This window comes from Sorex fumeus, unplaced genomic scaffold (genome assembly GCF_029834395.1).
Source record: "Sorex fumeus unplaced genomic scaffold, SorFum_2.1 ptg000098l, whole genome shotgun sequence".
NCBI lineage: Eukaryota > Metazoa > Chordata > Mammalia > Eulipotyphla > Soricidae > Sorex > Sorex fumeus.
Window position 1 is genome coordinate 6,495,839 of NW_026606155.1, and position 14,301 is coordinate 6,510,139.

A 14,301-nucleotide genomic window follows, 5' to 3' on the forward strand; every position below is an offset into this window, starting at 1 on the left:
GTAGAGAGAGATTATGGGGAATAATGTCTTCCATGGAGGCAGGGGGAGAGTGGGAAAGCGGGGTATACTGGGCATACTGGTGGTGAGGAATGCGCACTGGTGGAGGGATGAGTGTTTGATCATTGTGTGATTGTAACCCAAACATGAAAGCTTGTAACTATCTCACGGTGATTCAATAAAATTTAAACAAAACAAAACACTGTCCTCCCATTGTTCATCGATTTGCTCGAGTGAGTCCAGTAACGTCTCCATTTTTGAGACTTGTTGTTACTGTGTTTGGCATATTGAATACGTCCCAGGTAGCTTGCCAGACTTTGCCGTGCAGGCGAGATACTCTCGGTAGCTTGCTGGGCTCTCCGAGAGGGGCAGAGGAATTGAACCCGGCTCAGCCGGGCTGGCTGCGTGCAAGGCAAACGTCCTAAAAAAAAAAAAGACACAACGAACTGGAGCAAATGGCACAGCAGGGGAAGGTGCCTGTCTTACACTTGGCCAACCCAAGTCAATCCTCAGCACCCCTTGTGGTCCCCTGAAACCTCCAGGGGTGATCCCTGAGCTCAGATCCAAGAGTAAGCCTTGAACACTTCCAGATATGCTTTCATCTCCCAAAAAGGGGAAAATATCTTTAAAAAAAAATCAATGTTATCTTGGGGCTGGAGAAATAGCACAGCGGGTAGGGCGTTTGCCTTGCACGCGGCAGACCCAGGTTCGATTCCCAGCATCCCATATGGTCCCCTAAGCACCACCAGGAGTAACTCCTGAGTTACTCAGAGCCAGGAGTGCCAGGTGTGACCCCAAAAAGCCAAAAAAAATCAATGTTATCTCAACAATAATTTTATTTAAGTTATCAAAAAAAGGACTTCTTGGGGCTGGAGCGATAGCACAGGGGGTAGGGCATTTGCCTTGCACGAAGTCAACATGCCGACACAGGTTCGATTCCCAGCATCTCATATGGTCCCCCAAGCACCGCCAGGAGTGATTCCTGAGTGCATGAGCCAGGAGTAACCCTTGAGCATCGCTGGGTGTGACCCAAAAAGAAAAAAAAAAGAACTTCTTTCCCCCCCCTCTGTGGGGACACAGGAGGAAGACATACAGCCCAGACAAGAAGAGGGTCCTCACTAGGAACCAAAGTGGTCAGCACCTTCATCTTGCAGAGCCTAGACTGAGAAATTTCTGTTGTTTTTAATCACTGTGTTTACAAACTAATACATTTTCCTTCCCAGAGTAATCTTCACATCCAGGCGGCAACATCATTAGGAAGCTTTAATGGCCCTGGAACCCGTGGAGCCCAGGATTGCCACATTTCTGATTTCTTGGACTGCCACATCTCCGCATGCTAGCTCCAGTGTTAGAGCTGCAAAGGGCAGTGTATTACGAGTCCACATGGGCTTCCATAAGCAACACTGGGTGGCTATGCCAACAGACATCAATGTTCTCACAGTTCTGGAGTCTGGAAGTCCAAGATCAAGGCAACAGCATGGCCAGGGTCCCAGGGGGGATTCTCTTCCAAGCTTGCAGGCAGCCTCCACTCACTGAGCCTTCATGTGGCTGAGGGCCCAATTTCCTAGTGTCTCTTCTTAGTAGGGCCAACGCTATCATGAGCCTACCAGCCCTCTGACCTCCTCTAAACAAGTTAGAGGACTCCAAAGCCCCATCTCAAAGTACAATTGAAGGTAAGGGCTTCAAGAGATGAATTTGGAGGCGATCAATTCAGATTAAAACTGGTGGCATCACCCCAGGGGGGAATGGGTGCTGTCCCTCCGCCTGCTCCCTCTTGGCGACTTGGTGGCTGTCATCCTCCAGAGGCCATTGGACAGTCAGGCTTGGGCCCGCAGTGACGAAACTTGTTGGGTCTCACGGGATGGGGGGGGAGGTGGAGCCGGGCCTGTCTTCCCCACCCCAATGAGACCCCAAGTCATCGCCCACGAATGGCCTCTTTGGCTCCTCATCAAGCTGCTCAACGGCCATGATCCCAGAGACTCAGGAGCAGATCTCTACACCCAGTGGCTTTTGGCAGAAATCCCTCCAGATTTAAGTGTTAAAATTTCAGAACTTCAAAACCACATGGCCCTACTGCAGCCACACGACATCATATGTTATTCATAACCAGCAATAGAACACAAATTGTCTATTCTTGCCTTTTCAGCAGATCTGAGTGTTGGGGTAAAATCTTAAATAATGGTGGATCTGGTGTCGAAATAGTGAATGTGATCAAAGTGTAGAGAGAGTAATGTAGAAATCATCTGCCCCACAGGCAGGGGGAGGGTGTGGGATGGGGGTATACTGGGATTTTTGGTGGTGGAGAATGGGCACTGGTGAAGGTACGGGTGTTTCATTGTATGACTGAGACTTAGACCCAAAAGCTTTGTAACTGCTCTCACGGTGATTCAATAAATAAAATTATAAAAAATGGAAAAAGAAAAAAAAAGTAAAGTGGAGTTCATGCACAATTCAATCAGCTAATCAGTGGCTGAATAAATAGCAGTACTCCTACAAAAAAAGAAGAAAAACAAACTGGTGGCAAGCCCAGTGCAAAGCTACTCCAGTCTGAACAGCTAGTTGTTTCAAGGTCTTTAGTTCCATAAAGGATGCTTTAGGATGCTTGTGTACTTGATTGATAGGCAGAGAATTCATTTATGTATCTTCGAGGAATTTTAGAGTGAAATTAACTTATGTTTCTAGTAACCTCATATGGTGTACTTCAAACTTGTTCTTATAAAAACATGTGCTTATATTACATAAACTTAAATACGGCAAATGGATATAAAATGAAAAGTCCCCCAAATCCTGGTCAGTGGAAGCTACTAATAGTTCCCTCAGTATTCTTTTAAAAATGTTCCTAGGACCAGAGAAATAGTACAAGGATTAAGGTACTTGCCTTGCACATAGCTCTCCCTGGTTTACTCTTGGGTAAGCGTGAATGGACCCTTGAGTACAGAGCCATTTTCATTTTCCTTTCCAAGCTCATCTTTTGTCTTTGAGCACTGGTTCATGAGTCAGAGCAGCCTAGTGGGGCACTTTCCAACTAATAGAGGTATGCCTTGGCAATTGCTGGCATGGAATCCTACTTCCTTTTGAAAGAAGAAACCTCAGTTTCCCCTTACCAGCTGCTGCCATGAACAGCTCTATTTTTGCTGTCTTCATTTTTGCTGTTTAAACATTCCTGAACATTCCTAGGCTCTTTCTGTATATAATTTCCCAAAACCATACATTCTGCCCCAGGAGAATTTAAGGGCTCACAGACGACTAGAGATAATGGGGCAATACTTGGGCATATGGTGCAATATAACCTAAAAGGTGTTAAATAGACAGTCCCCACCAGCGCAGTGGGAATGAAAGATGTTAATCTTATCTTAACCACACAAACAGGTCCTAAATTAACAAGACATCTGGGGAAGCAAATGGGAATCCTCTGAGACTTTGGTAAGAAATACAAAGACTGCCCAGCTACACAGCTAATCTCCAAAAGAATATAGTATGCCAGTATGCTGCAGACTCTCTCCAGGTAGACCAGCTGGGGCTGACCACTCTGGGTCCTTCTCAGAATGGGGGTGGGCAGATTCCCCTTTCTGCTTAAAGGCACAGCTGTCTGCACCCACTCCTTACACCCTCTGACATACAAATGGCCCAGCTCCACAACTGAACCTCAGCAAGCTGCCACACCACCAAATCATTCCAGCTCCATGAATCCTGGAATGACAAATGTGGCCTGACACCTCCAAATTTCATAGCATTGTCAGCCCAGGAGGATCACAGCAAATCTGATGGGAAAGTTGCATCGAAGCCCACCAAGCTCAATGAGCAAAAACAATAAAAACAGAAGGCCCAATTAGCATCAACTAACACATAAGTCCTCAGACAATGACTACAACAACACCATTGTGAGATGTAACAATAATCACAAATTGTCTTTTATGGATCTAAGTTTTGACAACTCCATCTGTACATGTTGTAACAAACAGCATTGTAGCACTGTCATCCAGTTGTTCATTGATTTGCTCAAGCGGGTACCAGTAACATCTCCATTGTGAGACTTATTGTTACTTTTTTTGGCATATCAAATACGCCACAGGTAGCTTGCCAGACTCTGCTGTGTGGGCGGGATACTCTCGGTAGCTTGTCGGGTTCTCCAAGCGGGATGGAGGAATTGAACCCAGGTTGGTCGCATGCAAGGCAAATGCCCTACCCACTGTGCTATCACTCCAGCCCATCACAAATAATGTGAAATAATTTTTTTGTGCCTTCTAATGGAGCCGGCTGGGGTGGTAATGGGAAACTGGGGACATTGGTGGAGGGAAGGTCACACTGGTGTTGGGACTGGTGTTGGAACATTTGATGACTAAAACTAATTGTCTTATAAATGACTTGGCAAATCATGGTGTCATAACAAAAAATTTAAAAAAAAAGACCCAGCAGTCCTATAAAAATCCCACAAAATGAGCCACACTTAATTTAGTCCTGTACTAAGTTCCTCCCTGACTGGGGAGTTTTTCTTCTACTTTTCAATAAACTTTTCTGCTTCCAACTCTGAGTCTTGAGCATCTTAACTCTTCAGTATTTTCATTCTTGAAATAATGAAGAACAAAAATATTGAACGATATTGAAGAACCTGGAAATTGTGGATGAGCACAAAGACCCGCTGTCATAGTTCCTGCATCACTCACTCCAGGTGAAAGGAATCCCTGCTGATGCTCACTTAGTTTCCTGCCAGGAAGACCAGTGGGTATAAACATACCCTTCAGAGGAAATACAGATGGTTTGAGCAGTCCCATCGTCTATGCACCAGGCACTGAGGCCTGCAGGGACCCCAGTCAAGGAGGAATGGTAGCATGGCTGAAAGCTGCTGGAATCTGGCTGTGGTCTTAGTCTTGGGGTGATCTGACATGTATGAAGAGAGTCAATCATGACTGGTAGGGAAATAAGGGCCTGGGCAAAGACCAGACTGTAGGATACCCTTGTTCCCATCAGTCTTTATATCACTGGCAAAATAAGTAAATTTGTAAAGGTGTGTGCATGCTCATTTGAGGTTGAATCTCCCACCAATCTCGAAGTCTCTTGAAATCCAGCAGTTTTTAAGCAAGGAACAGATTGGGACCTTAAAAGTAACCTCTTATCCATTCAGGGCAAGACTAAAGTTTTTTCCATTTCATTGTGGTTTGTTTTGTTTTACCATTTTTGCTTTTGTGTCATAAACTTTATTTATATTTTTGTTCTTACAGTTTAGAAAAACTAACTTTTCTGTCCTTGGGTTTATCAACATTTTCTCTTATAGTATTCTGACTTTGTCTCAGGCTTAGAAAAGTCTTCACCATTTTCAAGTATATACAAATAATTCATCTGTGCTCTCTCCTGGAACTTTCATGGTTTTAAATCTTTCAGTCACCTGGCAGTAATGGATTCTTTCAGCAAAAAAAATCATTACTCACCCAGGTCTATTTTTATCGATTAATAACCCAACCAACCAAAGGGTCCAAAAGACAATTTTTAATAACATCATAAATTTTCATATATATGAACCTATGTGGACTCTATTATTTTGGCTCTTCAACCAATTCCTGCATAAGAGTTGTTTAAATTATGGTGGCACTGCAATAAATTTTATTAAAATAGATTAAAATAGTATTTTCAAATATATAAATAACCATGATATCATTTAAGTAATTTTTATGGTGGCTATTTTTGACCCAATCTGAAAAAAACTAACTTTAATGAGATATTTAGAATTTTAATATTAAATTAAAAACATTAGAATTTTAAAAATTAAGGAAGAGAATGTTGCCATGTTTCTCAAACTCACCTCTCAGCTTAGTAAATATATAAATATCTTTTCCAAAAAATTGATGTAGATAGAGAATGGGCAGTACTTCTAAAACATAACCTAATTTTTATGATGCCCAAAAAGTATTATTAGAGTAATATGCCTCAGGTAATGTCTTCAATGTGAAACATCTCTTAACAAAGAGCAGTTCAAATAAGGACATGCCTTTTGAATGGATAAATAAAATGCCTCAAGAAATTGCAACCAAACATCCTTAACAAGGATAAACCATCTCGAATAAGTTTCTCTGAAAAACAAGCAACGAACATGAGACTGTACAACGTGTTCTTTTCAAAAGAGGAAACATTTAAGAGATACAAGACCAAAATTAAAGTGATAAATAAAAAGAAAAGCACATACAGGAAGAAAATCCCTCCGGAGAAAAGCATGGTGTACATATAAAAATCCCCAAGGGCATATGTAGTGTGGGCTGTAATGCCAAAGAACAAACTTCGCTAATTAACTCTAAATTCACTGACACATAAAGACAAAAAGAAGCACAAGAAATCTGTCTGTGTGGGGAAAGCTTGGGCCTGGGGGAAATGAACTATGTAAATTCAAGGGAAGTACTATATTCAAGGATTTCAAGTCACAACTTAGTCCGCAATCACCCCCCATTTGTGCAAGCCACATTTTCCCCACCTTTAGAATGTGTTCCTCGTGAGGGGCTGGAGTGATAGCACAATGGGTAGGGCGTTTGCCTTGCACACGGGGCCGACCGGGTTGGATTCCCAGCATCCCGCATGGTCCTCTGAGCACCGCCAGGAGTAATTCCCGAGTGCATGAGCCAGGAGTAAGCCCTGTGCATCTCCAGGTGTGATCCAAAAAGAAAAAAAAAGTGTTCCTCTCCACTCTCTTTCTATATAAACCCAAATTCTCCTTTCGTTCATTTGCATTTATGAATACAACTATAAAATAAGTTCCTCCGACTCTTAGCCAGAGCAAGGAAAGAAAGAAGGCGGCTGGTGAATGGAAGCTCGTCCCCTGGGGCTCCCCATCCGCACCCCAGTCACTCACCAACCCAGCCTGAACAACAGTGCTGGAACCCACCAGCACCATATGCCGAAAATGCCACATTCTCTGGCTCTTTCTGCCAGCACTTCCTGCCTATGCAGAGAGAGGTGGAAGGACTGGAAGAGGCAAAAGGTGGAGTCTGAAGGTCAAAGGGCTCCGAATACATGAGGATAATCATCACCATGCCTAAATTCTACTGTTTTTCAAAACTGATTCTATTTTTATTCCCTTTTGAGGACTTATGGGTCAAATTTTTATTTCACGTCTCGGAACCTGTTTTGAATCAAACAGACTGGAGCTTATCTTGAACTGCCATGTTGAGACTTCTAGGTGCAAATTAAACAGCCTGATTCAGCAACTCTGTGACTATAAAAAAACAAGAGACCATCTGCTGATCACAGCAACACAAAGCAGTTTTCTGTCAGAAGACTCCTGTCAGCCAATCGTGGACAAGTACATGGTCTTAAGAACCAATCCCCAAGTTTCCATAACAAATGACTAACTCGGACCACTTCTCGGCCTTTCCCTTTAAAATTCCCAGTGTCCCAACTCAGAGTACACTGCTTGGCACTGCCCCCCTCCATACCCCAGGCCCCGAATACTATTCCTTGTTCATGGATCCAAATCATCGTTCCTAGTCTCCAATTCCTATTTCTAGTCATTTGTATTGAATGATCAAATTCAACTTTTTTTTTTTCCTGTTTTTGGGCCACACCAGCAACACTCAGGAATGACTCCTGCCTCTGTGCTCAGGAATTATTCCTGGCAGTGCTCGGGGGATCCCATGGGAAGCTGGGGATTCAAGCAGGATCAGCTGTGTGCAAGCAAGCACTCTATCCATTGCACTGTTTCTCTAGCTTGAATGATCAAACTCTTCCATTTGTGCTTAACAAATTATATTTCAAAAGAAGTCAATATTTCTAGGTTACTAATGACAAAGTACTTTTGTTTTAATTTTAAAATACAGAAATGTTATTTATACAAAAATATGAAAAATACAGATAGTATAAATCAACGCTAGAAAAAAATTAAAGTCACTTAGAGAATGCTATTCAAATATAGTAACTATTGTAATCTTCCGTTCTGGAGAATGGAGAAAGAGCGGGACTTAGGGTACTTGCCTTGCAGACTAATCCCAGTTAATTACCAGTAGCAGTCAGGAGTAAACTTTCAGTACCACTGGGTATGGCCCAAACATCTCCCTCTCTCCAAATAAAAAGAATAAAAAGGGCTAGAACAATAGTACAATGGGTAAGGCACTTGCCTTGCACACAGACGATGTGGAATTTGATCCCTGAAATAACATGTGGTCCCCTGAGCTCCACCAGAAGTGATCTATGAACACAGAGCTGGGAGGAGGCCACGAGTACTGCTAGATATGATCTGACAACCAAGATAAATAACTTCCATTCCTTTTCTAACAAAAAGTTTTATATCATACCTACAGTTTCAATAATATCAGAGTAGAGGTGTTTGTGTACAGTACTATATTTGTCAAAAATAATAAGCAAAAAAAGAAGGAAAAAAATCATTAAAAAAATTTAACTGAGGTACCGTGATTTACAATACTGTTGATGGTGGTCTCATGTATACATCATTCCAACACCATACTCCCCACCAGATACCCAGCAGGGAGTAAAAATCATTTAAATAAAAAGATTAAAATTTCTGGGTAGATGAAGATTATTGCTGAGAAAATTTAGGAGAATCTATGGGAAAGGTATTAGAATTTTTAAAGTACTCCGTTAGGTCACTGGTATCAAAATTAATTTAAAAAAATCAATGTACTCCCACTCACCAGAAATAATAAAGTAGAAAACAGAAAAAAAAAGGACAAAACATATATAACACCTATCCAGAAAAGAGTTAGCAGTACAAATCTGACACTGTTAGTTGTACAAATCTGGTTGGCATCTGAGAACTTGACTGGTTTCCTATATTGATATAAAACTTTCCTGAAATGGGCTGGAGTGAAAGTACAGCAGGGAGGGTGCTTGCTTTCTACAATGCGCTGACCTGGTTTCAATCTCTGGCACCTCATATGGTCCCTGAGTCCAGTCAATGGAGATCCCTGAGCACAGAGCCAGGAATGAGCTCTGAGCACTGCTGTGTGTGGCCCAAACACGAGCCCCTCCCCCCCAAAATTAAAAAATAAAACAAAATTCTCCAAATAAGAGGCTCTCATAATGCTAAAGCAATTGCATAATGTGGTTTATGAGGAATCCCAGGTTTACTTCTTGGAAACTAGGATTGTAGTACCATTAAAAGGGATGCTTATATCCAGCCCCTGATTAGAACCTAGTATACCAAGCAAGTCTGTATAGATCTTCCTGATAGACAATGTTGCCTACATGCTATCATAACTCATTACTGGGAAAATTATATCTAAGTCTACCTTGTGGGGCTTCCCTAGGGGAGGATTTTTGAAAGCTTGCAATCTTTGGTTCCCTTTGAACTTTGCTTCATGTGCCTTTTCCCTTTATTCTGGATCCTTCTAATGAATCACTGAATCTCACAGTGATTTGGGATGCCCTAAACAAAACATCATTATGGAAATAAATACTAAATAAATACTAAATAGTGGGCTGGAACAATAGCACAGCAGTAGGGCGTTTGCCTTGCCCAAGGCTGGCCTGGCTGAGCCGGGTTCGATTTCTCCACCCCTCTCGGAAAGCCCAGCAAGCTAACGAGAGTATCTTGCTTGCACGGCAAAGCCTGGCAAGCTACTCGTGACATATTCGATATGCCAAACACAGTAACAACAAGTCTCACAATGGAGACGTTATTGGGCCCGCGCGAGCAAATCTATGAACAACGGGAGGACAACGCTACAGTGCTACAGTCATTAAAGACAAAAAAAAAAAGACCTAAGTAAATGAAGCATTATGTCAAGAGTGAGGAAAAATGTAATGCCAGCCCCACCCCATTCATATATTTATTGTAATTCCAATCAAAACACCAGCACAGATATTTTTAGTGATTCTTGATAAGTAAATCCTATGGTAACTATGGAACAGCAACAAGCCAAGAATAACCAACTGTGAAGAAGAACAGATGGTAGAATTCTCCCAGTCTAGGGTCAGAAGTTACTATAAAGATACAGTAATTAGACAGCAGGGAGGTTATCTTAATGGGGCTTTTTATAGAATTTGACAAGATGGCTCTAATGTTTATAAAAAGAAGCAAAGTCCAAAATAGCCAAGACATTTTGAATGAAGATGATCAAAGAGCTGTACCAAACAGTAAGTTTTATAAAACTACAGAAAGTGCAATGGCAAAACACTAGTAGTTAATAGCAATAAGAGAATAAAATGGAAAGCACAAGATATATAAGATATACGGACACTTGACATACTAGATCCTGTGGTAAGGACCAGTAAGTATGCTGGGGCAACTCTAGGAGTACTCCACAAATAAGGGGAAACATTTAAATCTCAGTCCCAAACTAGTCTCAATCCTCTTCTGTAGGCTTGAAATACTTCACACTAAAACTTGATTTGACCAAGTGCATACATTAAAGTCTCTATCCTATTGGTAAACCATGAGCAAACAATGATAATTTCATTTGCTCAGGACCCAAAGGAACCACCAACTTATTAGAAGAAAAAGCACTTAACTTTTCATCATCTATTTTAATAATAGGAATCTTACCTCATAGATTCTGGCAATTCCACAAAGTAGGGTTACTTCTCCTGGAAATCTGTCTAAGCCTTGTTTGAAAAGATTTAAAGCAGTCACAGGTTGATCCAATGAATTGTATACCTAAAACCAAGATACATACACTTCTGTGAAATTACTGGTTTTTAAGATAAGTGTTCATTCTAACAAATTTATAATTACTGCATAGCAACCAGTTAAAATTTAAAAAATAATGTTCCTCAAGTTTGGTTTGAGCTCTATTATTTAGCAATCAATCCTGAATATATTTGAGAAAATAAGCAAATTTACTTCAATACAATCATAAAGGCAATAATACATTTCTTAAAAAATCAACGTATGGAAAAATAAGTAATATATTTGGCAACAGTCAAAATAAATAAACCATTTTTTACTACAATGCAAGCGACTATCTTAATAGATGATAGTCAGAAAATGAGAAATGAGTATTAATTTCAAGCCGTCAGAAACTTCTCATGATGTTCAATTTATAATGTATAGAAGATGTTAAGCTTAATTTATACTGCATAGAAGATAAACTTAGATTCTAGATGTTCCAAAAATTTCTGAAAACCACTAGAAAGTAAGTTAATATGGCATAACTTTCCATTGGTAACCATTTTTAATACTATATTTCAAAAATAGCAGCATTTCTTTTTATATATACCTCAGCCCTTTTTGAACCTCCTTTACAACACTTTTTAATCTTTAATTTTTTTTTCTTTTTGGGTCACACCTGGCAATGCACAGGGGTTACTCCTGGCTCTGCACTCAGGAATTACTCCTGGCGTTGCTCAGGAACCATATGGGATGCTGCGAATCAAACCCAGGTTGGCCGCATGCAAGGCAAACACTCTACCTGCTGTACTATCGCTCCAGCCCCAATCTTTAAATTCTTTTTTTTAATTAGTGAAACACCATGAGGTACAGTTGTAGACTTAGAAACTTTTGTGCTTGGGATTCAGTTATACAATGATTGAGTACCCATCCCTCCATCAGTGCCCATTCTTCACCACCAATGATCCCAGTAGCCCTCCCATCCCCCACCCCATCTCCCCCCACCCCACCCCACCTCTGTGGCAGGGCATTTCCTTTTGCTCACTTTTTCCTTTAGGGTATTGTAGTTTGCAATAGAGGTATTGAGTGGCCATCATGTTCGGTCTATAGTCTACTTTTAGCACACATCTCACATCCCGAGCGAGTCCTCTAAACATCCTTAACTTGGTGTTCCCTTCTCTATCTGAGCTGCCTTTTTCACAGCATGTGCTGCCAGCTTCCAAGCCATGGAGCAGACCTCCTGGTACTTATCTCAACTATTCTTGGGTGTTCGACTCCTATTCTGTTACTTTATAATCCCCAGATGAGTGCAGTCTTTCTATGCCTGTCCCTCTCTTTCTGGCTCATTTCACTTAGCATGATACTTTCCATGTAGAATCACTTGTATGTAAATTTCATGACTTCATAGCAAAGCAGTAGGGCGTTTGCCTTGTGCGCAGGCAGCCTAGCTGAGCCGGGTTCAATTCTTCCGTCCCTCTCGGAGAGCCCAGCAAGCTACCGAGTATCTCGCCCGCACAGCAAAGCCTGGCAAGCTACCTGTGATATATTCGATATGCCAAACACAGTAACAAAAAATCTCACGATGGAGACGTTACTGGCCCGCTTGAGCAAATCAATGAACAACGGGAGGACAGTGCTACAGTGTATCTTAGAGAAGGACCAACAAAAGGAGCCCAAACCAGGCAGAAGGAAAGAGATCATAAAACTTAGAGCAGAAATCAATGATATGGAAACCCAAAAAACAGTCCGAAAGATCAATGAAACCAAGAGCTGGTTCTTTGAGAAAATAAGCAAGACAGATAAACCACTAGCAAGACTCACAAAGAAAGAGAGAGAGAGAGAACCCTAATAAACCAAATCAGAAATGAGAAGGGATATCACAACAGAAACCAAAGAAACTCAAAAGATCATCAGAGAATACTTTGAAAGTCTGTATGCCACGAAACAAGAGAACCTAGAAGAAATGGATAAATTCCTGGATTCCTATAATCTCCCAAGACTGAATCAAGAAGATTTAGAATACCTGAATAGTCCTATTAATATCAAGGAAATTGAAACTGTAATCAAAAGTCTCCCCCAAAACAAAAGCCCAGGTCCAGATGGATTCACCAGCGAATTTTTCCAAACATTTAAAGAATGGCCAGTTCTTCTCAAGCTTTTCCAGGAAACTGAAGAAACAGAAACTTTCCCAAACAGTTTCTATGATGCTCATATCTCTCTAATACCAAAAGGAAACAAAGACACCACAAGAAAAGAAAACTACAGGCCGATATCCCTGATGAACACAGATCTGAAGAGTCTCAACAAAATACTAGCAAAGAGAATTCAACAACTCATCAAAAAGATCATATACCATGACCAAGTGGGATTCATCCCAGGGATGCAAGGATGGTTTAACATTTGGAAATCAATCAACATAATCCATCATATCAACAAAAGAAAAGATAAAAGTCATATGATCATATCAATAGATGCAGAGAAAGCATTTGACAAGATCCAATCTTTAAATTCTGAAAGAAAGAGCAGGATAAGCAATACTACTCCTGGGAATATATCCCAGAGAGGCAAAATAGTATAGTCGAAGTGACATCTGCACTTGTTTGTTCATTGCAGCACTCTTTACAATAGCCAGAATCTGGGAAAAACCTGAGTGCCCAAAAACAGATGACAGGTTAAAGAAACTTTGGCACATCTACACAATGGAGTGAGAAAATAAGCAAGATAGATAAACGACTAGCAAGACTCACAAAGAAAGAGAGAGAGAGAGAACCCTAATAAACCGAATCAGAAATGAGAAGGGAGATATCACAACAGAAACCAAAGAAATTCAAAAGATCATTAGAGACTACTTTGAAAGTCTGTATGCCACAAAACAAGAGAACCTAACTATGTAGCTGTTAGAAAAGATGAAGTCATGAAATTTACATACAAGTGGTACTACATGGGAAGTATCATGCTCAGCAAAATGAGTCAGAAAGAAAGGAACAGACATAGAAAGATTGCATTCATCTAGGGGACATAAAGTAACAAAATAGGAGACTAGCACCCAAGAATAGCCAAGATAAGTACCAGGATGTTAACTCCATGGCTTGGAGGCCAGCTGCACATGCTAGGAGAAAAGGTAGCTCAGATAGAGAAGGGAGCACCAAATAAAGGGTGTTGGAAGGATCCTCCCAGGATGGGAGATGCATGCTGAAAGTAGACTATAGACCGAACATGATTGCCACTCAATGCCTCTTTTGCAAACCACAGCACCCAAAAGGAGAGAGAGAACAAAAGGGAATGCCTTACCACAGAGGCAGGGTGGGATGGGGGGGATGAGGGGTGGGAGGGGTACTGGGATCAGTGGTGGTGGAAAATGGGCACTGGTGGAGGGATGGGTACTCGATTATTGTATAACTGAAACTCAAGCACAAAAATTTGTAAGTCTACAACTGTATCTCCAGGTGTTTCACTAATAAAAATTTTTAAAAAATAGCAGGATAGCTCTGGAGAAATAGTACAGGAATTAAGGTTTGCCTTGCATGTGGCGATCCTAGGTTTGAGCCCTGAGCCCAGCACTCAGAGCAACCTCCAAGCACTTCCAGGAGGATCCTAAGCCCCATCCCCACCCCACCCACCCCAAAAAATGAACAGGAAAGAAGAGCAAGACATCCTAACTCCTACTCCATCAAATGTTTTCTTGATCAACTTGGTGGGGACAAAACTAAATTTGTCCCAACCCTGAAAATGCTTGGTGGTTCCTTGCCAGCAATATT

General features: G+C 41.2%; 1 protein-coding gene across 2 annotated transcripts in view; it reads right to left on the reverse strand.

Annotated features, from left to right (window-relative positions):
• The window catches only part of TTC8 (tetratricopeptide repeat domain 8), a 71,589-nt gene that overhangs the window by 12,823 nt on the left and 44,465 nt on the right, over positions 1-14,301 (reverse strand). For both annotated transcript variants that reach the window (XM_056133621.1, XM_056133622.1), the window contains one exon: positions 10,481-10,591. In XM_056133621.1, coding sequence (XP_055989596.1) covers positions 10,481-10,591 — 111 coding nt within the window. The remainder of the gene's footprint in view (positions 1-10,480; positions 10,592-14,301) is intronic.